The sequence below is a fragment of the Poecilia mexicana genome, unplaced genomic scaffold (genome assembly GCF_051168715.1).
Source record: "Poecilia mexicana isolate PSO_F unplaced genomic scaffold, ASM5116871v1 scaffold_6, whole genome shotgun sequence".
Taxonomy (NCBI): Eukaryota; Metazoa; Chordata; class Actinopteri; order Cyprinodontiformes; family Poeciliidae; genus Poecilia; species Poecilia mexicana.
In genome coordinates, this window is record NW_028263375.1 from 1,860,475 (window position 1) to 1,882,314 (window position 21,840).

The 21,840-nt window shown below is 40.9% G+C and overlaps 1 protein-coding gene across 1 annotated transcript in view; it reads right to left on the bottom strand.

Moving 5' to 3' along the window:
- ldlrad4b (low density lipoprotein receptor class A domain containing 4b) overlaps nucleotides 1–21,840 on the bottom strand; it is a 46,702-nt gene that overhangs the window by 13,902 nt on the left and 10,960 nt on the right. Inside the window, exons 2-3 of the mRNA XM_015000461.2 lie at nucleotides 2,536–2,690; nucleotides 132–182 (exon numbers count right to left, since the gene is read on the bottom strand). Coding sequence (XP_014855947.1) covers nucleotides 132–182; nucleotides 2,536–2,690 — 206 coding nt within the window. The remainder of the gene's footprint in view (nucleotides 1–131; nucleotides 183–2,535; nucleotides 2,691–21,840) is intronic.

Genomic DNA, 21,840 nt, shown 5'->3' on the forward strand with positions numbered 1-21,840 from the left:
AGGACAACTTCTTGTTTTTGAAATAGATATTTTATGAAATATTCTATTTTTCAATGTAACATTTGAGTCATGCTCATGATGTGCAGGAGTCAGCACTGTGTCTAACATGACGACCAGAGTGGTGGTCTTACCTCTGAGGCACCTTGTCGGGATCCGCTGTCTGAAGGCCAGAGACAGCCATCCTAAAGACAGGAAAACAACACAGGTCAAGCTGCTGGCTCACAGATCAGGAGCTTGAGTGTTTAGCTGTTGACAGCTGGTAGATTTTCTGAGCAAATACTATGCAAGTTGTATACTACTGATCATTTATGACTTGTGCAGCACTTTGGTCAACTCATGTAGTTGTAAGTGGGCTCTATAACATAAACTTTGACCCGACTTTGACTTCTGCCTATGTTTTTTATGTTCATATCAGTCCTGAATTAAACCAGATAAATTTAATCTGGTTTAACTTCAGTCAGAAAAAAAGATGTATGTAAACTTTTGGTTTCCTTTTTTTCTTTACACATCCCCACTTTGAAAATGCTCTGCAGGTTTGAGACAGAGCTAACATCTCCACATCACAACCCAAGCTAATGAGAATGCTGTAGCCCAGTTGATTCAGCTGAGCCAGTTTGAACTGGAGAATGTTTGGCTGCCAATATTTCACAGCTGTGTTGTTAAAAAACAATATAGAGACCGGTTCCACCCAAACCAATTCAGCAAATTCACTTAACAGACTGCAGCAAAGCTGCTACCAGTGTAAAACTGGGACAAAAGCTCTAAGTGGGATAAAAAGATTCATTTAGCTGCACTGTACTTTACTGGGAACATACTGGTAAGGCTATGTTTGTCCTGTTTCACAAATACAGAAATGTACTAACACAATGACTGCACGGGAACACTCAGTGAGAACAGATGAGCAGACAGCCAGACAAAAAGGGCCTCACTCACCATCAGCTCGGATCAAAACGACGGCACAGACTAGACTCTACTCTACCAAACCTACAGCAGCTAGGGGGAAAGAGTTCTCAGAATGAGGAATCGTTTTACAAATTCAGCACTGGAATGAAATAAATGTGACCTCAAGTGAATGTCATAATGCTGTTACACATTCACTTAAGCTAATTCTGTCCAAAGTGAAATTATATGATGATCTATATGATTTGGAGGATTATAGAGAAACATTTTATCTTAGTGGTCCTTTAGATAGTGTCTTCTATAAAGGATCTAATATTTTTGTTCGTTTTGCACCAAGCCCCAAAAGAACATTTCAATCTGAACTTTAAATAGGCCACTGCAACACCTTGACTCTTTGTATTTTCAGCCATTTTGTTTTAGACTTGTTTCTGGGTTTGGGATCACTGATGATCCAGTGAGTCAATTTTCAACAGGCCCAAACCATTACCCCACTACCATCACTGTGCTGCAGTATTTAGAGTAGTTTGTGCTCTTAAGTTATGTATAGTTTTTTTCACTGTTGTGAATTATTGTCAAACATCTCCACTGATTTACTGTGTCTAAAAGAAATTGTTAAAGGCATTATTTACTTGAGTGCAAGACCAATTAAAAGTTTTTTTTTTTCCTGGTAACACTTCCAAACAAGCCATCCATGTTTTTCTTACATGTTCTTAGTGTACTGTAATGAATTTTAACCCTGAAGGCCTCGCTGAAATGATCAGGTAGGACATATTTCCACTGTTATCACCAAGCCACATCATCTCTATAGTGATGGATTGCAGGTCCTTTATCTATGGATATTTTTCAACCTCAAAAATGTTTATTTTTATTTTTTATTTTCCAACAAGAAACAACGTCACAAAAAAGCACAAGAAGAATTTCCAAAGTGGTGCTATGGGAGCCACAATGCAGTTGAGTTCCTCCACAGAACAGGTTGAAAAACGATTGCTGGGCATACGGCAACGGCTGAACGAACCATTAGGAGATTGACTTTTGACAGGTGTCTGATGTCACCAATGTGCATTGCCCTTTAGGTTGGTGGAGGGCATACTGACCACATTTACCTCTGCTACTTTCTTCTACTACTTTACATTACTGCTGTCACTAACATCATGTTCTCTCTCTGTTTTTATGCATTTCAGTTTAAGCTGTGGTACATTTTTGGAGGGGACCAGCGGCTCAGATAGCTTCCTGTTAACTCTTCTAATAGATGCAGATGAAGGAGATATTGCTGTAACTAAAGAAGATCCTACCAGAGCAGCTACTGCTGTCATTAACTCTTCTCTTTTTCTTTAACATCCAGAAGTGCTTCTGTTTTTTATGCGTCCATTCTGTTTTCTCAAACTCCCACTTGATCGCGGCAGACAGCTGCTTACAATGAGCTAGGTGTGGATTCTTCTCAAAGATGTGATTTAAAAGACAAGACAGTATTCTATTCTGTACATCAGTATATAAACTGGATGGTTATCTTATAAAGTGTCTTGAGAAGATGTATGTTATGAATCAGTACTTTTGAAATAAACTGAACTGATGTGAACTGAATGGTGATAGTAAGATCAGCAGGTTAGCTGTAGAGTGAGAAGCAGCGGTCCTGACCTGCTGCAGGGCGTGGTCGTGCCTGCGGGCCTGGCTCTGCCGTGTTATGAAGGACCAGGTGGAGAGCTTGTAGTGGTTGAGCAGGCAGATGATCACCACCACCATCACTGTCATCACCACGATGATGATGACAATCTGAACAAACTCCAGTTCAGCTGCACAAAGACACAGAGAGAGGGAAGAGATTAGAACTAAATATTCGGTGATGATCTTTGAGTTGCTGATGGGACACCATTCTTCCAGGCCAGGTGTGACATTTACAGGACAAGCTTAAGAGAAACATTTTTTTGGCAGTCCGGACACACGGTACATTCTGACGGACAGTTTGTATCAAGTCATTCTGATAACTTTTGTTTCACAAGGAAACTGATGCATGCCCTCTTGTCTGCTAAACATGCTAAAGCAGAATCTCTACAACTCTTAACTGGTGCTAAGTGAAAGCTCCACAGCACACGGATTTACTTGAAATTAGTGCTAAATGCGTCAACTTGTTGGGAAAAATGGGGCTGGATCTTGTTGCAGCAATCATCTTCCCCCAGTGAGGCTGCCTGTTCAGAACAACAGCTGAACTTTGGGGACTCAATTTCAATTCACAGATATAGACAGTAAAACAAAAAAGCTTTTTAACCATAAAAATAAGTCAGTGTTGTATCTCTATATTTTGATTTCACAGATGCAGCACACTATAGACTACCATTTTCACTTTGAATCCTACTCTGGAAAAGTGCTGTAGCGTTTGTTTACCAGCAGGGGGTAGCACAGGTCAAACTCAGTAATAGTGTGTATGCATGTGTGTGTGTGTACTCATGTATGTTACCTATTTTGGACCTTTTCTGGCATATTCTCTAACCTTCTGGAGACAGAGGGGCCTCATGGGGCCACATGGGGTCACATGGTGCCCAAAGCCCAGTCTTAGTGAAATGAACCGCCTAATTTAGGGTTAGATTATAAGCATGGTGCAAATTAATTTTTGAGGTCAGGGTTAGGAATATACAGGTAATGGTTAGCATAAATGAAGCATAACTTCAGTTTCTAAAATAAATAAGTCCTAATATGGGTAGAAACACAAACCAGGACTGCATGATTAGTTTAGTAATTGACTATTCTATTAATTATTCTGATGACATATTGATTAATCAAATCAATTAATTTAACCACTTACGCTTGTTTTACACAATATTAAAAATGCATTAAAATGCAAGCAATTTGATTCCTTTTTTAAATAAGAAAATAAACATTTTATTATCTCAAATGCAGTAACAGCAATCCTCAAGTGAACACTTGATCATGTAAAGAAAAAGATGCATCTGCAGCTAAAAAATATTTCTAACATCAACATGTGAAAAGCCCTTTCTGCTTGACTTATTGTCAATACAGAGCAGAGCTGATCTGCTAATTATTTTCTGGATAAACCAATTTATAATTGAGTAGCAAAAGGTGCTTAATAGGAGATTTTTATTTATTTAACACAATATGAACCAAGTGAAGCAAAACTGCCATTTGAGGAGTTCTGAGTAGAACAAATTTACATACAAAGATTATTATTATTGTTATTATTATTATCATCATCATCATCATAAATGAAAAAAAAATATTTTCTGTACCATTTTGTCTTAATTACTGACTTTCTTTAATCAAATTACTAAATTAGTTGACTGTTATTTCAGTAATTATTCATCACAATGTAACCGATTAATCGATTCAGCTCTAATAAAAATTGTGTTTGTGTGTATGTGTGTGTACACTCAGAAAGACTTCACAGGGGAGAGCTCCAACCCAGAGATCTGAATGTGTAGTGACTGTCCCACCATACAGTGGTTCTTTGTCAGAATGCTGAATGACTGTGTGTGCACGTGTGTGTGTGTGTGTGTGTGTGTGTGTGTGTGTGTGTGTGTGTGTGTGTGTGTGCGTGCGTGCGTGCGTGCGAGTGTGTGTGTATGTGTCAAACAGGCAACACACACATCTGGGATGACCTTCCCGATCAGGGTAGAACTGCCCACCAGTCAAGTCTGCATTTTGTCATTTTCCACTGGTTTGTGATTTGCCTCACTTGCCTGCTGCCTCTTCATCCACATTCCCTCCAACGGTTCCCATCCATTCTCTATCATCTTCCTTACTCCACAATCTTCATCAGCTGCCTTTCATCCTTCTCTTGCCTACAATCTCTCCTTCAGTTTCTCTTTCTACCAGTTTCTCTCCTTTGCCTCACTTTGACCTCATCTTAGCCTGCAGTCTGATCTCTGACTCACACTCTGACTCCCTTCTGGAAACTGTGCATTTCAAGTGACTTTCTTTGTGTCTCTGTGTGGATGACACATTTCACATGCAGCAATCTGACTTACTAAGGCTTCATTCTGGTGCATATTTTCTCCAAAAAAACACATTTCTTGAGCACATCATCCACAGTCCACCAGGAAAGCTTTAGCAACATAGTTTGAAGTTTTGAAAAACTGGCAACAATTCAGTTGAAACATAATGCGACCCAAAAACGTGCCTGCATTCTTCAACAACAGCCGTAGGGGAAGGTCTGGCAGGAATAAAACCAGCCACACTGAAGTAGGAGGAAAAATGAGATAAAAACCAACCACAGACAAAACGTTTAGGAATGTGGTACCATGTGGAAACCAGCAACACGAGATCCTCACATCTGTCTTTTAGTGGAGAAGCAAATGTTGAGCAACTGAAAATACTGGATCAGAATATGGCTTCCTTAACTTTCAGAAGAGCAAACTCACTGACAAATCAGTGCTGAATAAAACTTTAGATGATCCTGCGAAGCCTTGAGGAACAGGACTTGATCCGGAAGTTCACAAAACTCATAACTGTCACTACCTGGTTTCTTCCGGTTGAAGCCCCATAAACAACCGGGTGCTAATGCCCAAATGAATCTTTTCTCCAGCAAACGAACTGCTTCATTCCCAAAGAAATAATGTAAGACTATTCACAATAAGGCCAGATGTTTTCAAAGTCCTTCAATGAAACAAAGTCTAGCTGGTTGCAATGCTAAATTCAATTTTAACTTAGTTGCCAAGTCTAAACAGCAAATACAGAGAAAACTAATGGAAAATGTCCTTTTATTAAACACTAGTCAGTGTTAATTTTTTACTTCAGGGTCAGGTTTAGAAAAGAAAAAAACTTCAGCCAAATGTTTTCACATATAACCTAGACAGCGCTTTGAAAAAGTATTTGCAGAGGTGTGAAATAATTAATCGTATTGGTCGTGATGAATTGATTATTGAAATTATCGTCAACCAATTTAGAAATTGAAGAAAGATTAACTGGAGTGCACCGACTCAAAAAAAGGCCAGCTACCTAAAGAATGATATATTTAAAGCCATAATTAAGCCAAAACTGTAAAGAAAATATAGATAAAAAGACAAAAACAACAACAACAACAAAAACAAAAACAGGTAGACGTTTTACCTGGTTCAAATTCTGCAAAATAAATAAAGTCTGAGTAAGCACTTTGTGTTATTCATTTATTAATCAGCTAATCCAAAATATAATCACCATATCAGTCCTACAGTCCTGTATTGATGCTAAGCAGAAGAACTGATCTTTTCACATGTTGATGTTAGAAGTATTGTGTTGACTGTAGATGCATGCTTTGTTACAAATCACACATTCACTAAAGGAATCCTGTAATTTAAATTTAGGCAATTAAATGTCTATTTTCAAATTTATGAAGGGAATTGAATTATTGTTGTATTTGCATATTCTAATGTATTATTACTAAGACTGCATAAGAAAGGCTTTAATGAAAAATCTGCATAATGTGCCAATTCTTTATCCAATTAATTGTCAGAATGATAGATTAATTGATAGCAAAAAAAAAAAACCTTAGTCAGAGCTCTACTTGTAATTTGAAAATAAAAAACAACATGCATGTAAAGCCAAAACTGATTAGTATAGGTATTGTGTGAAAATGTTATCAGTTTGTAACCATCAGTGTTACAATCACCGTTGGTAGCAGTAGTATTTGCGGAGTTTTTTTTATCATTTTATCACACTTAGAAAGTCTTCAGTATTAAATATGTGGCATGAATAAATTACAGCCTGCAGCCCGAACACACAATGAACACTGCATTCACTGTGCTGTTATTAGAGAAGATGGTATTGTAAGCGGCTTTAATTAGCTTTATGCTATTTGAAGTTCAGAGCGCTTTATATCTGGATAAGGATGTTATTGTAAAAGGTTTGCAGTATTGATGCTATAAATAGAGCCATAGACCATCATGTTATTGTTTTAGCCATTCTGTTCGGTGTAATCAGAGCCTCTGTTGTAATGCTAGCAATCACAGCTAAGTAGTTAAGAGATGAACTAGAGTAGCTGCATGTTAGTGAGTTCCAAACAGAAGTGTCCTGCTGCTGCTGCTGTAGTTTCCCTCAGCATTTACTGGAAACAAAACATCTTCAGAAAGTCTTCCTTCTGCACTTGGAAAGTCCAAAGTTCTCTCTGATAGTTTCCATATCTCTGCTCCGAGAATGTATGTGTAGACCGAAGTGTGGGGACATTAAAGGCCGTCACTCAGCCACAGAGATGATGAGGGAAAGAAAGGTGAACTGAATTATAACTTCATGTCCACATTTCTCAACAGCAATAAGGTATACGGCTCATTCCACAGTGTAGTAAATTACTCATCTGAAACAACTTTAAGTCGGCTAAAATGCTGCACAGTGTTTGGTACGGTGTGTGAGGGTTCCCTCTGACGTAGAAAAACATTTTCTATAAAAGTTACATTTATCAGGTTTAATGATACACAATCCATATACTTACATTGCAACTAGGATATAAAATAAATACAACAGAAAATGTTAAATGTTTTGTTGGCAGACTGCTTGTTGCCACCAGCAGCCTGGGATGGTGAGTTTGTCCTGGCAGCCACAGGAAGGAGACGGAGAGAGGTTTACTCAGACAGCACCATGCTGAGGAACCAAGCTAACCTGTGAGCCGAATTTAGCTATTAATTTGTTTTTTGGGGGTTTTTTTTTTACCTCCTGCAGGTTACTGTTCAAGCAAAATAAGTTACCTGACTTAGCTAACAGCTTGCTCTCTGAATGTCAGCGAGGAAGAAACCACGAGGAGGGGTGAGGCTGATAGAACTGAAGGAAATGTGAGGAGGAGGAGGAGGAGGAAAGATGAGGTCTGTGTTGCTGAAGTTCAGAAGATGCAGAACACCATGCATGGAGAACAGTGTGCGCTTACAGTCTGCATTACCAGCAGCAGTCTGATGTTATTACTACTGTAATCCGCTTGTCAAAACAATATCAACCAACTGTCTGCAGCCTCCTTTTTCCTTAAGCGGGCTGAATCATTTGCATTGAAAACCTGCCTCCCCTTTTCACGGTTTCCTCTGCTTTGGTCAGGGGAAACGGGGACCAACTAGTTATGTCTTTGTGAGATCTTTACACAGAAATGCTAAAAATTTACTGGAAGCCGTTCATATGATTACATATGATTACTCATCTGGAAGCAAAACTCTGTAAACACCTCCTCTGAAACTTCTCCACATTCTGACAGAACAAAGTACAACATAAATGAAATGAAAGGGAAAAAAAAGGCTTTACAAAAATGACGCTTAAAAGTGTGAAACACATTTGTATTAAGTTGACACTGAAGAACCTCGTTTCATTCCATTGACAGCTGGGAGTCTTTTAGGGCATGTCTGCACCATCTTTACTCATTCCTCTTTGCAAAACAGATACAGAGCATCTCCAATCACTTTTCAAGTCATGTCACAAAATCTCAATTAGATTTAGGTTTGGACACAGGCTAGCTCACCCTTCCACATGAATATAAAGTCTTAGGATGTATTCCCACCAGTTCTGTTTAATCTGCTGTTGTTGAAGTCTAGTTAATTTGCCCACAAAGTCTGGTTTGTTTGAGCAGGTGTGAATGGATAGCTGAACTCTGATGCGGAGCAAAAAAGCAAACTGTGGTCTGCCCGAAAACCTATTCTCTGTTCGATTGAAGTGAACCCTGGTGTGGTTACAACCAAACAAACGCACACCTGAGGTTTCCGACCAGGTTCTTAGTATTTTTGTGTTTCTCGGTAGTCGTAAATCTGACGCACAAGCAACATCCACAAACAGCAATGGACGGCACAGCCGTTTTCTTAACCCACTGGAGGTTAATTTTTGCTTCAAAAAACAATATGATGGAATGCTGTGAAAGATTATTGTTGAGTTCAAATTGTGCTAAAAGCAGCCTAAAATAGCATATGAATGATAAACATTCATATGCAGCAGACGTCCCCAACGCTAACGTCTGCGTCCACAGAGTATTTAGCACTATGTACCAAGCTGATGGTAGAATAATCTATGTAACAGATTCAAATCAACAAATATTTTTGTTGTTGAGCTGATATATCTAGTCAATAAATTTGCAGCAAAAGAAGTTTTAAATTGAAAATGTTGCTTTTTTTCCTCGATATGTAGTTTTCAATTAAAATACAATTAATTGTGGTTAATTACAAACCCTGAAATTAACTCGATTAAAATTTTTTAATTGAGTCCCACCACTAAAAATAACTTATGAAATTTATTTTAAAAACGTTTATAAACTAAACGTTAAATTCCCTTATGAAAACCTAGACACTTTCTCAACTTAATATATACTGAATATGATGTGGAAATTAAATAGTGGAAATAAGTTATGAGCACAAGCATGAGGTTTCCAATCTCTTCTCCAAAATGTAAAAATGCTTCAGTGGTGACCGTCCATACTGTGAACAAAGCCTCATGTATTGTTAACCCTATTGAGTTTTGACATTTTCTGTATAATTTGTACTTTTAACTACAAATTAGAACTAGAATCAACAGCCAATGATGGTTAATAACTATATAACAACCAGGAAATACAATCCCCAGCAGCCCTTGCTGTGCCAGCCTAAAATGTCAGAATGTTTTAATGCCTTAGTAACGTTTTTTCTCAACAAAGTCTAGCAGCACATTAAAAAAGAGAAAAACAATTGAATTAAATAATGTGCAATTAGAGGCTGAAAGATCATCACACAGAGACAGTGATCCAATGATTGTTCTATGAGTCAGTGTGTGTGTGTGTGTGTGTGTGTGTGTGTGTATTATAAAGAGAGATTAAAAAAAGGGGCCAGCAAGAAGTCAGACAGTTCAGCTGACCTGCTGGTGAAAACCTCCCGTCAGACACATGGCAAACATCAGCAACAATATCAGGGCATAGCTCTGTCTGAAGACACTCTGAAACTGAATCAAAACGTAAGTCTGTGATGGCAGAGGCCTCCTGTAATACATGAGTCCTTTGATTATATGATGATCTCAAACTATTGTATAGGAAAAGATTCAAATGCCTCAACAGATTTAACAAATTAAAATGTAAACATATGGGTGGAGCCAGTGGGAAGATTTAGGTCGCATTCACATCAGCCCCGTTTAGACCGCTTTTATTCAACTCCAGTCCTTTTGGCTACAAAGTCTGGTTGGTTTGGGGATGCGGAATCGAACTCTGATGTGGACCAAAAAAGCAAACTCTGGTCCACCTAAAAATCCAGGTCTGGGCTTGGATGAAGTCAACGTTTCTATGGTTTGAATGGACATATTAATGCCAACCAGACTGGAGACCGCTTCAAAACCAAGAAGTTAACAGCGCAGGGCATTGTGGGTAAATGTAATCAAAAAAATAAAACAATGAGTCTAGCGATAAAAGGGAGAAATGGTTCATGGGCTTTTGCCAAAGAGAAAAGAGAAATCCTACAATCGCTAAGATCTCATCCCACCCCATTTTTGTTTACATTTCATGAAGAAGAAAGTTGCGCTCAGTGACTTCTTCAGAGGTTTCTATGTCATTTCCTTCAGTGATTCTTGGTGCAGCGCCACCACAGGTGAGGAGGCGAAAAGGTTTGGATGGTTCGACACGGTCCAATGTGAAAGAGAACCACAGCAGCTAAAAGTGGAACAAATGTTGCATGTTTGGTCCCCAATTGAACAGAGTCTATGGGACTATCAGGGATGAAAGCACCCAGAGAAACAGGGTAGGAATTCAGCATCTATAGATCAGGAAATACATATTTAATACCACTTAGGAATCAAAAATGTGTTTCCTCTCGAAATACACAAAGTATTGAAAATAAAACACCAAGATGAAGGTCAGGAAAGTGATGATGATAATGATGCGGTGAGTCGCAGTTTGAAGTGAGTGAACCGGCTCAGCCTCAGTCTGGATATGTGCAGATTCCTTCCTGCTGGTAACCAGACAGTTAATGCCAGGGAAAACTTCCTTCTGTGAATAATGAGGGCATGCACACTTACTCTGTTTGGCCCTGAAACAAGAATCAGGCTAATGGCCATCTATGGAGACTGCGTTCACTCAGCTGGGGCCTCTAACATTGTTATTGCTCAATAAACTTCACATCTGAGATGGGCCGACCTTAGACGCTTTGGTAAAGGAATCAGGGGCGTCTGGTTTAGTTTGCACACTGGAAACGTTGCTTTATCTGCAGCTAGCAGGCTGCGTTCTGAGATGCAGGTTTGAAAGCAGATTTAGCTGACAGCCAGGAGGAAGAGCACGCTAGCTGCTTGCTAATTTGGACTAGGAGCCTTCCTTCTACCAGCAAAAGGAAATGCCGTCCCTCTAAGCTTCAGCTGTCAGGAACCTGTGTGGCTGGACAAAAAAAAACAACAAAAAAACACACTTTAAATAATCTAAAAGAGGAAAAACTCCCATTCTGACTGGCTGCTGCCTTGGGAGGCCACAGGACAACAGGAAGCAGCTTAGGAATGACACAAAACTTTATCTAAAGCTGAGCTTCTGTCTTGAGTTCAGATTGGATTTCTGCATACAACACAACCCACTCATCAAAACCCCGCAGCTGCCTCATTTCCTCTGTTGCCGTTTACAGTTTCCTGCTGCTCTCCAGATCTCAGTCATGAGCAAAAAGAGAGAAAAAAAAAGAAAAAAAGAAAAACTGTTACATTCTCAGCCACACCTGGCAATCCAGAGCGCACTTGGCTGTAAAACGCAGCACTTTTGCAGATGTGATGGGTGGCGGGGGTGCCCATGTCCCTGTGCCTTACAACGCCCGGGTTTTCACGTTGAGCCGCCGTGTGTGTGGGGGTGTGTGTGTGTGTGTGTGTGTGTGTGTGTGCGTGTGTGTGTGTGTGTGTGTGTGTGTGTGTGTGTGTGTGTGTGTGTGTGTGTGTTTGTGCGTGTGCATTTCGGTGATAGCTTGTGCAGTGATGTGTGTGTTGAGCGAAAAGAGAAGGAAGATGAGCGAATAGAGGGCGCTTTGTTTGCTCCGACTCGCTCGTCCTTCTCCTGCTGCCCAGATAGAGGCCTGCTGAGTTCACAGCCTGCTGCCCACCACACTGGGCCCACACACACGCGCACACACACACACACACAGTTCTACACAGAACCCTGTCTGCTGCCACTGCCGTTGCCATGGGAACCCCTGGGCACGGTGCCGTGATCAACAAGGCCCGGAGCTGCTGGGGCGCCATGGCAGCGACCTGGCTGGCACACATACACACACACACACACACACACACACACACACACACACACACACACACACACACACAAGTATGCTGTGGCACAGAGAAAGATGGAAAGGGACAGACTTGAAAAGGCTGGAAGGAGGAAGAGTTCTCAGTAATGAGGAGACAGAAAGAGTTGGTCGAAAAGGAAGAAATGATGCAACAAACACACGCTGAGTTCTGCGACGTCTAGACGGTGGTGAAACCCAGGCCAGTCCGGATGGATGTGCTACAGCCGCTGCCGAGGCGGCGCTCTGCTACAGTCGGCCAGCCCTCTCTGTGGAAACAAGTGAACTAGTTTAGTTGTGATTAACCCCAAGAAGAGGGCTGCCCACTTGTGCGTGTGCGTCTTCCACCCATTAGACACGCAGCTCGGAGTCAGGGAAAGAGAAGGAGACGGTGAGGACAAAAAGGTAGGGTGGATGTAATGAGTGAGAAGAACGGAGAGACGGCGACAAAGAATGGAGGAGAAGAAGAGAGCGAGCGAGCGAGGTGCCAGACGGGCTGTGGGGACTTAGGGCAACAAGAGAAAAAACAATTACAGCTCTGCAGCTCCGTCTCTTTCCCCCCTCCGTCTATCCAGACCTTCTTCTCGTGCTCACACAGCACAGGGGACACACACACAGCACCAGCTCTAGGCTGTCTGGATTACAGAACACACTGCCTCTGACTTGTTCTCGCTCGATGACAACACATCCATTTTATCATTAGTGAACTAAAAAATGGAGCTGGATTCAGGGCGCCACAGGATTTAGACTAACCAGCTGAAGGCTGTTGAAAATAGTCAAAGAATTCTGCCATTATCATCTCAAGCTGTTATGATCCATCAGAGTGGAGTTAAAGCATTACTCTGATTACACTAGGGCTGTTGTAAACGAATATTTTAGTAATCGAGTAATCTATCGATTATTCTTACGATTAATCGAGTAATCGGATAAAAAAAAAATTATAAAATGAAATATTGGTAAATCTGGCATAATACCGGTGTTACTATCAGATATCAATATCAGTCCAATTTTTCATATTTGAGCATCCCTAACAGTTGCTTTTTTTGTAGTTTAGAAAACTAACCTGTAACAATAATAGCTCACTTTCTAAGTTAACCAGAAGAAAAGTTATAGAAAAATCTGAAATTATATTGAATTTAATAACAAAGAGGCAGGCTCACAAATATGCTTATAAAAAATGTCAACAATCCAGCTTTTAGTTTATGTATTCATCTTCAGTGAGTTTAATAGATTAATTAAACTCACCTTGCCACCTAACCTGTCACGCTTTGGGTTTGAAAATACGGGAAATGCCGCCTGGAGTGGGAGGAGAGGGCGAATGAACGAACATGGGGTGGAGGGGAGGAAATAGACCAGCGGACTGACGAACCGTTAGACCGGGGGACGAACACGGGGGGAAGCAATACGGGATATTTACGACACCTTCACTGGTCACACTCAGAAACTCATCTACCAGCCATGTACGATGCGCTCCGCCACCCGTTTCTTCAGACCGGGATATGAAATTTATTGTGCGGTTCGTCGGTAAAGCTACATTTACACGGTAAGCATCAGCTACTCAGCCGCCCGCCCTGTTCAGTCTATCCGCTCACCTCAGGGCTCTTCCCGCCGTTCGCTTTCAACCAGCAGCCCCGGAGGAGAAATGCTGCCGTACTCCAGGCATTCCCCCAGTCATTTTAAGGATGCTTATTGGTTCCCCAAAAACGATAAAAAGTCGGGCATTATCATCAATCAATAAAATCCCCACGGGCCAATCTTGAAGATTGGACTTTATGCCGCTGAGACTTAGCTTTTGTCAACAACTCAGAGGCGGAAGTGAGAGCTCCGCGCAACGCAAATGAAGTCCCGGCCGGAACACGTGCGCTAACTAATTAAACATAAATTAACGAAGCTTCGAGGCAGGTAAATTTTCCTCGAGGAATTTTAGTAATCGAGGTACTCGAATCATTCGAGGAATCGTTTCAGCCCTAGATTACACAGTTTGCTACTCACATCCTAGGTGTACAAAGGAGTGTTACAGGTGTACAGGAGATCCTTCCATTCCACCTCTAGAACCATCAACCCGATAAGTGTTTATATCCTTGTTGTTGCAGATTTATTTATTTTTTGTCAGTTATTGTATATAGTTTTTTTTTATACCAAGAAATCATTACTGATATAAATTTGTTATAAAAGTATTATTGATTGCACTTTAAAAATTAGGTATCTTTATGTTATTAAAGGTAAAGTTTAAACAGTAATGATTTATTGGTTAATGTCAAGTTGTCATAACAAAGACATTTTGAATAATGTCAACTTTGTATTAAAAGTGTCATAATTTACCGAATGACGCTTTATGACAACAGTCATAAATATTCATGAAGGCTTATTCATGTTCATGACAGGTGTTATGTCATGTTTATGACAGTGTCATGGCAGTCTTATTCAACCCCCTTCAAATAAAGTGTTACCAAACTTTTTAATCTAAGTAATTAGTGAATCGAAATAAATGTGCTAAATTTCCAGCCATATCAAATACACATTCACATTTTGTACATTTTTGAATTAACCTACTCTGTTGCACATTCCTGTGGACCGGAATACAGAACTACACAGTAATTTGAAATATTTCCCAAGTTACTTACAGTATTTTGCTTCTTATTGAGTTTTCATACGTCTTTGTGTGAATCTACTTGCTTTTGTTGCCTGTCGCAGAAATTTCCACATTGAGGGACAATAATATTTCTATTCTCAGATTCCAACAGACCAGCTCGGCCATTTTATCCACCACATGAATCCCTCATTCTGCATACCAACACGTCGTCTCTTCTACCCCTTTCTCAAAAAAAGCTGAACTTTGATTACTGCTGATGGGGCCCATAATGATCAGACCTAATGCTGAGGCGGCAATAAATGGTTACTTTGGCTGGTGAGGAGGCCTGACGTAGTCGTATCATCTCCAGTTGCATGAATATAACATTAATAAGACAGGGAAAAGGCTAGGCTGTGATAACATATCATGAATATTACAGTGTCGTCTAATATGATCAATATTCCAGTGCTGTAATATTCATGAAGAGCGGTAAAAGGGGAGAGGGGGGCAGTGTTAAAGAATTCATTGGCTGAGCTGTCACATGCTCTTGGTCTGCAGTTTCTCAGGTGAATGTGTGACTGGTGGACATGATCAGAGCCAGACAGGAGAGTGTCTGAAACACCAACCCCTCCCCCCATCCCACTCCTCTGCCATGAAGCCAGACTGACTGCACTCTGAATGTCTGAACCAGACTGGAGGGTCAGACTGATGTCAGGGTCAAAGTGCACACGCGCTAGTGTATGTGTGCGTGTGTATTTGTGTGTGTGTGTGTGTGTGTGTGTGTGTGTGTGTGTGTGTGTGTGTGTGTGTGTGTGTGTGTGTGTGTGTGTGTGCTTGTGTGTGTGTAGGATGGTAATCAGGGTCAGCTGGGGTCGCTGTGCAGGAGGGCGTCGGAGGAGAATGTGTGTGTTTACAATTAGAGCTCTGTATGCAGCAGGATGGTGAGCTGCTGAAATGTAAACCGCAGTCTGATGGAACATAAAGCTGTTTAGTAACACTGTGGAGACAATTCATCTTCTCTGTGTGCAGAAAGTTCCATCAGCTGCAGGAAGAGTTGACTGGTCTCTCCTACTGGAGGCACTGAGTCACATTTTGGACCGCTGCTCATTTCACCACTCCGTACTTATGCAGTTCTGGTTGCTTTCCACCCAAAAAACATCCAACTATGTCACAATGAGCAATTATTCAATTAATCAATTAATAGCTTGATAATTTTCCATTCTTACGACTAATATTTTTTTGATGGGCAATTTCATTTACGGAGTCGTCCGATTCATTTTTTTTTTTTTTTTTTTATGATCTTGATTTTGTGTGTGTGTGTTTTTTTGGTTGTTTTTAAAAAATTTAAATTAAAAGATTTTCTGTGAAAACCCATGTGTCACTTCCAAATTGTGCACAACTCCGAGTTGGCCAATCACATGAAGTCCCAACTGAATTTTGTTGTTGTAAAGAATCAAAGCTCCAGGGGTGTGAATACGTTTGTAAGAAAGTTTAATCATCTACATTTGGTGGACAGTTTTCTTTGGACTGTTTGAGCTCACGAGTTTTACATCTGAGATAAACTTCAGAGGAGTGGCTAAGTATCAGGCCTAGTCAAGCTGCAGAGCTCCTGTATTTTTGCAGTGTTGCTGCTGGTGAAGGCCAAAATGTGAAATTATGATCTGGCAGAACAGAACCAAAAAGAGAGGGGAAAAAAAGAAAAAAGCTAAGCGACACAAAAATAATTTGAAAGCGGCAGCCAATAGCAGCCAGACTGGCACAGAGGCAGAGAGAATTAGCCATGGAAATAGAGAACATAACTCAGAATGGAGGGAGACGGAGAGATTGGCAGAGAAACAGGAACCCCTCCGGCCCCCCCTCCGTTGCTCTCCAGTTACCACACACCTCCACTCTCGGATTCATGGCGCAACTCTGAAACAGGTTTTCAACATCAGGGGGGTGAGCAGACACCTCACAGACGTAGGCTGCATGCTGCATATGTGCTGCAAACCCTGGGTGGCTGCTGTGAGCAGCTGAAGCTAGACGGCAGGAGAGGCTGTGGGTGGAACATGGGAACGGACCGGAGCCGAGCCGTCTCCTGGGGTAACGGGGAGGTACTGGGATCACACCAGACAGGCTGCTGCTGGGACAGCGGGGGGAGTTTAAACCAGCTTTAACTAAAGCTACGTGATCAGGTATTAACTAAGGCTGTCAACTTTAACGCATGAGATTAATCACACATTAATAGTACATAACGCAGTGAAATCAAACTACCTATCTTGACCTAAAAGCCTCTCTCCATCAGGGGGTTATCTAGTTCACAGTAGCTATACACACAGAGTGACAAACTACAGCAAAAGATGAAACTTTTCCATGACAGCAGCAAAGGCTGAATATTTTTCAACTTTCTCATGTTGCGTCGCTAGCCCTCGTGTGCATATCTACGTGTACGAGCTCAAAGTTGCATGAATTAGGCTGGACGCCGGGCTGGATGAGGACAGAAGAGTCACCTCATCGCACAAGTTCTGTAGGAAATGAATGGAGGGGCATTTCTAAATGAATGTTTAAAACTAAATGACTTCCTTTAAACCTTCCTTAATACAAAAACCCTGGATAACTGAGAACATTCAGACATGTTTGGTCAATTAAACATTTTTAGAAAACGTGCACACAGTGGCAGTTTTTTATATGGGCAGTTGCCCAGGGCAGCATCAGAAAGGGGTGGGGCCAAACTTTGACCTTCGTTGAAAAAGGTTTGAATATGAACTGTTTGAAACAGTTCAGAAAGATCGGTTTTTGTGGTTCTAGTTACTCCAAAAGCTAACATGACTTCGTTAATAAACAGGAATCTGTTTTTTTGTATTTCATATTTCTTTTAAGATGATGTTACTTATCTGTAAAAAAAAAAAAAAAAAAAAAAATTCTTGCTGTACAAAATGAAAAAATGTCAACCACCTATGCTTGCACTTTGGACACCCATGCCCTAAACACGACAGTTAAAGTCATCAGCTTTAGTTCACAATTGGCACAAAGCCACGAGAGAAACTTTGATACATTTTCAACATCCAGAATTAATCATTAGGAAATGAAAAGTTTTAGGTGTCAGAAAAAAATCCCACATTCCCATTAGTTGTAATAACTCTACCATGATACACGCAAAGGTTTTATTTTTGCATCCCTGTCTACAACGTTCCTAACTTCCATTTTAAAGAAAAACGGCCCCTCAGCCGCAGCATATGCTTGTGTGGCAGTTTTTCAGCTATGACTCACTGTCACACTGGCTTTCTCTCCTCCAACGGGGACCGTCTCTCTGACTCTCTATTTTAGTCTGTCCTCTTTCTCTCTCATTATGTCTGTCCCTCTCTGTGTTTGTCACACTCCTCTCACTCTATTCCATCTGCATTTTTTTGGTTCAACCCATCTATCCTTCCCTTTCATCATCTATTGCTCTTCTCCTCCTCCTCCTCTTCTTTCCCTTTCAGCCTTTTCTGTATCCCACCTCTTCTCTTTTCCATTCACTATATATACACACACTTTTGTCATTATTTCTGCCTCCCTCACTTTGAATCCCACCTCCTCCTCCGTCTCCCACTTCTTCCACCTCTCCCAGTCCCTCCAACTCGGAGATGAAGGGGTGTAAACATGTCTTCCACATGCGGTCTCATTGTGCTGAGCCAACAGAGCAAAACAACCACGCTTAAGTTGCTCAATAGGCTTCGGCAGATGACTAGAACCTCCTCGTCCTGCCGTTAGTCGCTCTGGCTTTTTTTTTTTTTTCTGCGGCCCCTTCGGGTTGAGATGCATAACAACCATGAAGCAATGCCTGGCAGGCAGGATTAGGCAGGAGCGGGACAGAGGCAGAAAGGAGGGGAAGGAACAGAAAAAGAAAGCAAGAGCAAAAAGACAGTGAAAGTGAAGCAGGGATAAAGAGTCTGGGAGGAAAGCAGAAAAGAGGGAGTAGTGTGCAAGTGCTAAGTTCTACAAAGCAAGATTAAGGAATGTATAAGTAGGAGAGGGAAGGGGGGAAAAAATAGAAAAAGTTTTCCCCTCGCTGGAACACTTTGCCATGACCGCAAGCTGAACTTTAGAGCGGTGCTGAGCAACAGCTGCCGACAACAGAGAGAACTGCACACACACACACGCGCACACAAAGAAGAAAAGGTAGACAGGCTGGCAAGACCTGCGGTGGGAGGGGTGAAGGAAGCACCCCACACTAATGATAGCGCTGGTTTCTTCACGTGTCGGGATGTTTTAGCGTTGTTGACAGCAACGATACACAGATGAAGCGCGCCAGCGGAACAGAGTGAGTTCAAAACAGAAGGGAAGACCGTTAGAAGGTGAAGAACAACTTGTGTCTTTCTGAGGAAAAAAAAAAAAAAAGCAAACCTGGCACACTCCAGGGAAAAAAGAAAGAAAGAAAGAAAGGAAAGAGTCCACCCTGCCAGCCAGACGGTGCAGAAACATGGTGTAAGTGATGCCTCGGCAGCTGACAGCTTCACACAGCTGGCACCGGGGCAGGAACGAAGGGAATTTTACAGCCCCGATGCAGGAATTTACAAGTTGTATATAGGTCATGACATCACTGGAGGAGGGTTTGGTCATGCTGGTCTTTCAGCTGTATTTTGGCGAATGAAAGACTTCTGGAGGCACAAGTTTTGCTGCCCTGTGAAAAGGTGAGGAGAGAGATACTCCATAAAGTGTGAGGTGGGAAGGTAAACCGACCCGTCTGGTTCCGAACGCTTCCCAAACCTCCACAAGAACAAACTCACAGGAACAAAACCAGGACTAGGGGTGAGTTAGCAGCAGTCAGGGAGCACCAAACAGATGTATCGATCAGAAGATCTGCAGCAGGTTGGAGTGACTGCAGGAAAGCAGTTTGATGGAGTGTTCAGGTGTGCTGACCTTGATGCTGCCAAAGAAATCTGTCAACATCAATATTTTTACTCCACACACTGTTTTTAGATTCTCATCTTTATTTTCTCAAAATTTCTACCAGAAAAATCGCAGCTTCCTCTAAACGCTGTGTGTGCAGAGAGTCCTTCATCGCGTCTATGCCTTTAATTCAGTCAGGGCTTTGGTTCCAGTCGTCTGTGTTGCCGTTTCACAAAAAGCCTGCCAGATGTACCGTTTCATAGCTCTATAACGAGAGTGGGAATATAAAAGTCTGGAAGGTTTCATAACGACCCTCAGCAGCCCAGCGACCAGCATTAGAAACAGCAGGGATGAACCCAGATGTAGGATTCATGGCTTTAAGCTGCTGATGTAGACACATCAACTGCTCCCCTATTTTCTCCTGCATGTTCGGTTGATTAATTACCTGAATATATAGTGTCAATATGAAGACATTGAGCAAAACATCCTAAATGATACATACAGTTAAGTTACAGTTTCTTTTATTACACTTTAACTAAAACACTCATTTATATTCTCTGGAGTTCCACTGAAACAGACCACTTTAATATCTATATTAAGTAGCAATATTAACATGGGTACGGCAGCTGTTAGTTATTTTTTAACATATCGGCATCGGCCCAACAAAAATAGTGATAATACTACTAATAATAAGTAACAGCAGATATTTATCTCCATCTTATTGCTGTTTGTAAATATCTTTTGGGTGGAGGAGGGGCTGGTCATGTTTGGTCATGTGACAGTGATGCAATGCAGGATGTGGGATTTGTGTTGAACTGAAAGTAGGTGGGAGGTTGAAAGGTATAGATAAAATAGGTAAATATCAACCATCAGCCATAACTGCAATATTAACGTCAGATATCGGTATGGGCCAAAACATTTCACATCAGTTCATTCCTAATATTAACATATGCCATCTGAATACCCAGCCTTTTCAAGATTTTTAAGTTATAAATAAATGTCACTTCATTTTGCTGGATGCAAAGAGCAACATTAAACCAGTCAATTTTTTGAAAACTAAGCACTGACAGTTGCCATAATGTTAGCAATGTGGAAGGGCAATCAGCAATGATCTTAGAGAAACAGCAGTTGTAGAGGGTTTTTAAAACTTTTCCAGCTTCACTATTGTACAGTGAGAATGACAAGTAGAAAACATTCAAGACTGTAAAACTTCTCCGCTAATATCCCAGAAATGTTTACCCAACTCAGTCTGATGTTGGTATGGTTTTTCCACCCTGTTGGCAATTACTGTACCACATACTGAGGGTGCTATCAGGTGTAGGTGTTGGCCCAGTCAAAGTCCACACCTCAACCTGTCACTGTGGTGGGACTGCAAGGGAGTCAAATGGCTGCAAAACTCAGTCAACTGAAGCAATGTTGTAAAGAATAGTAGACCAAAGTTCTTCTGCAGACACTAAGCAGATTACTCTCTGCAAAGGCCGTTTTGCAAGCAGTGGAATCATGTTCTGGCCTTACTTGTATGCTTTACCATGAATGGTGGATCTTTACCAAGTGTATTATTGTATTATTTTTATAACTCTACTGTCCTCATCTGGGAATAGCACAGAGAAAACCACTAAATGAAGGTTTTCTTGTTTTTTTATTTCTCGACTAGAGCCCAGAAGGCCCAGTTCCACTTCAGTTCTTAACTGTCCACAATTCAGCATTTAGTTAGTTGTCTTTAAATTAGGGATGCACCCATCCACTGTTTTCATTTCTGATACTGATATTTGCAGTTTAGCATCAGTCAATACCAAAAAACAGTGGTGAATTCACTTAAAGCATGTCTTTCTTGACTTAAATGTACTGAATTACAAATTGATTGATAACCCTGCACCAGTACAGCACACTTAAATACACCAATAGCTTCACAAGCTTGGTCAAACATGTAAAAACAATACAACTTTAATCTGTTCAGTCAGTGCAACTAGAAGTGGAACAGCCAATGGAAAATAAATAATAAAGAAACTGAAAGGGACAAAAACAATAGGTTGACTACCTTAGTAAAAATAAACTAACATATCTTCTTTCATGTGATTGAAAAACTGCAACTAGGAATTCCAAATATAATGTAAAATAGATAAAGTATGATGTGCTTTACAATTAGACTGACTAGATCTGCCCTTATGAATTGAGCACACTGTCATATTTCTTCTTCAATATCAGGATTGCTCTAGATCTTAATATCAAACTGGTGCATCTCTGTTTTAAATGTCACTCAAGTATGATCCACACTGTAATACCTGTTGCCTTTATTTGTTTAAAGCAGAGAATTTTGGCTGGTGTCAAGAGGGCAGAGGTCAGATGGAGGCCATGCTTTAGCAC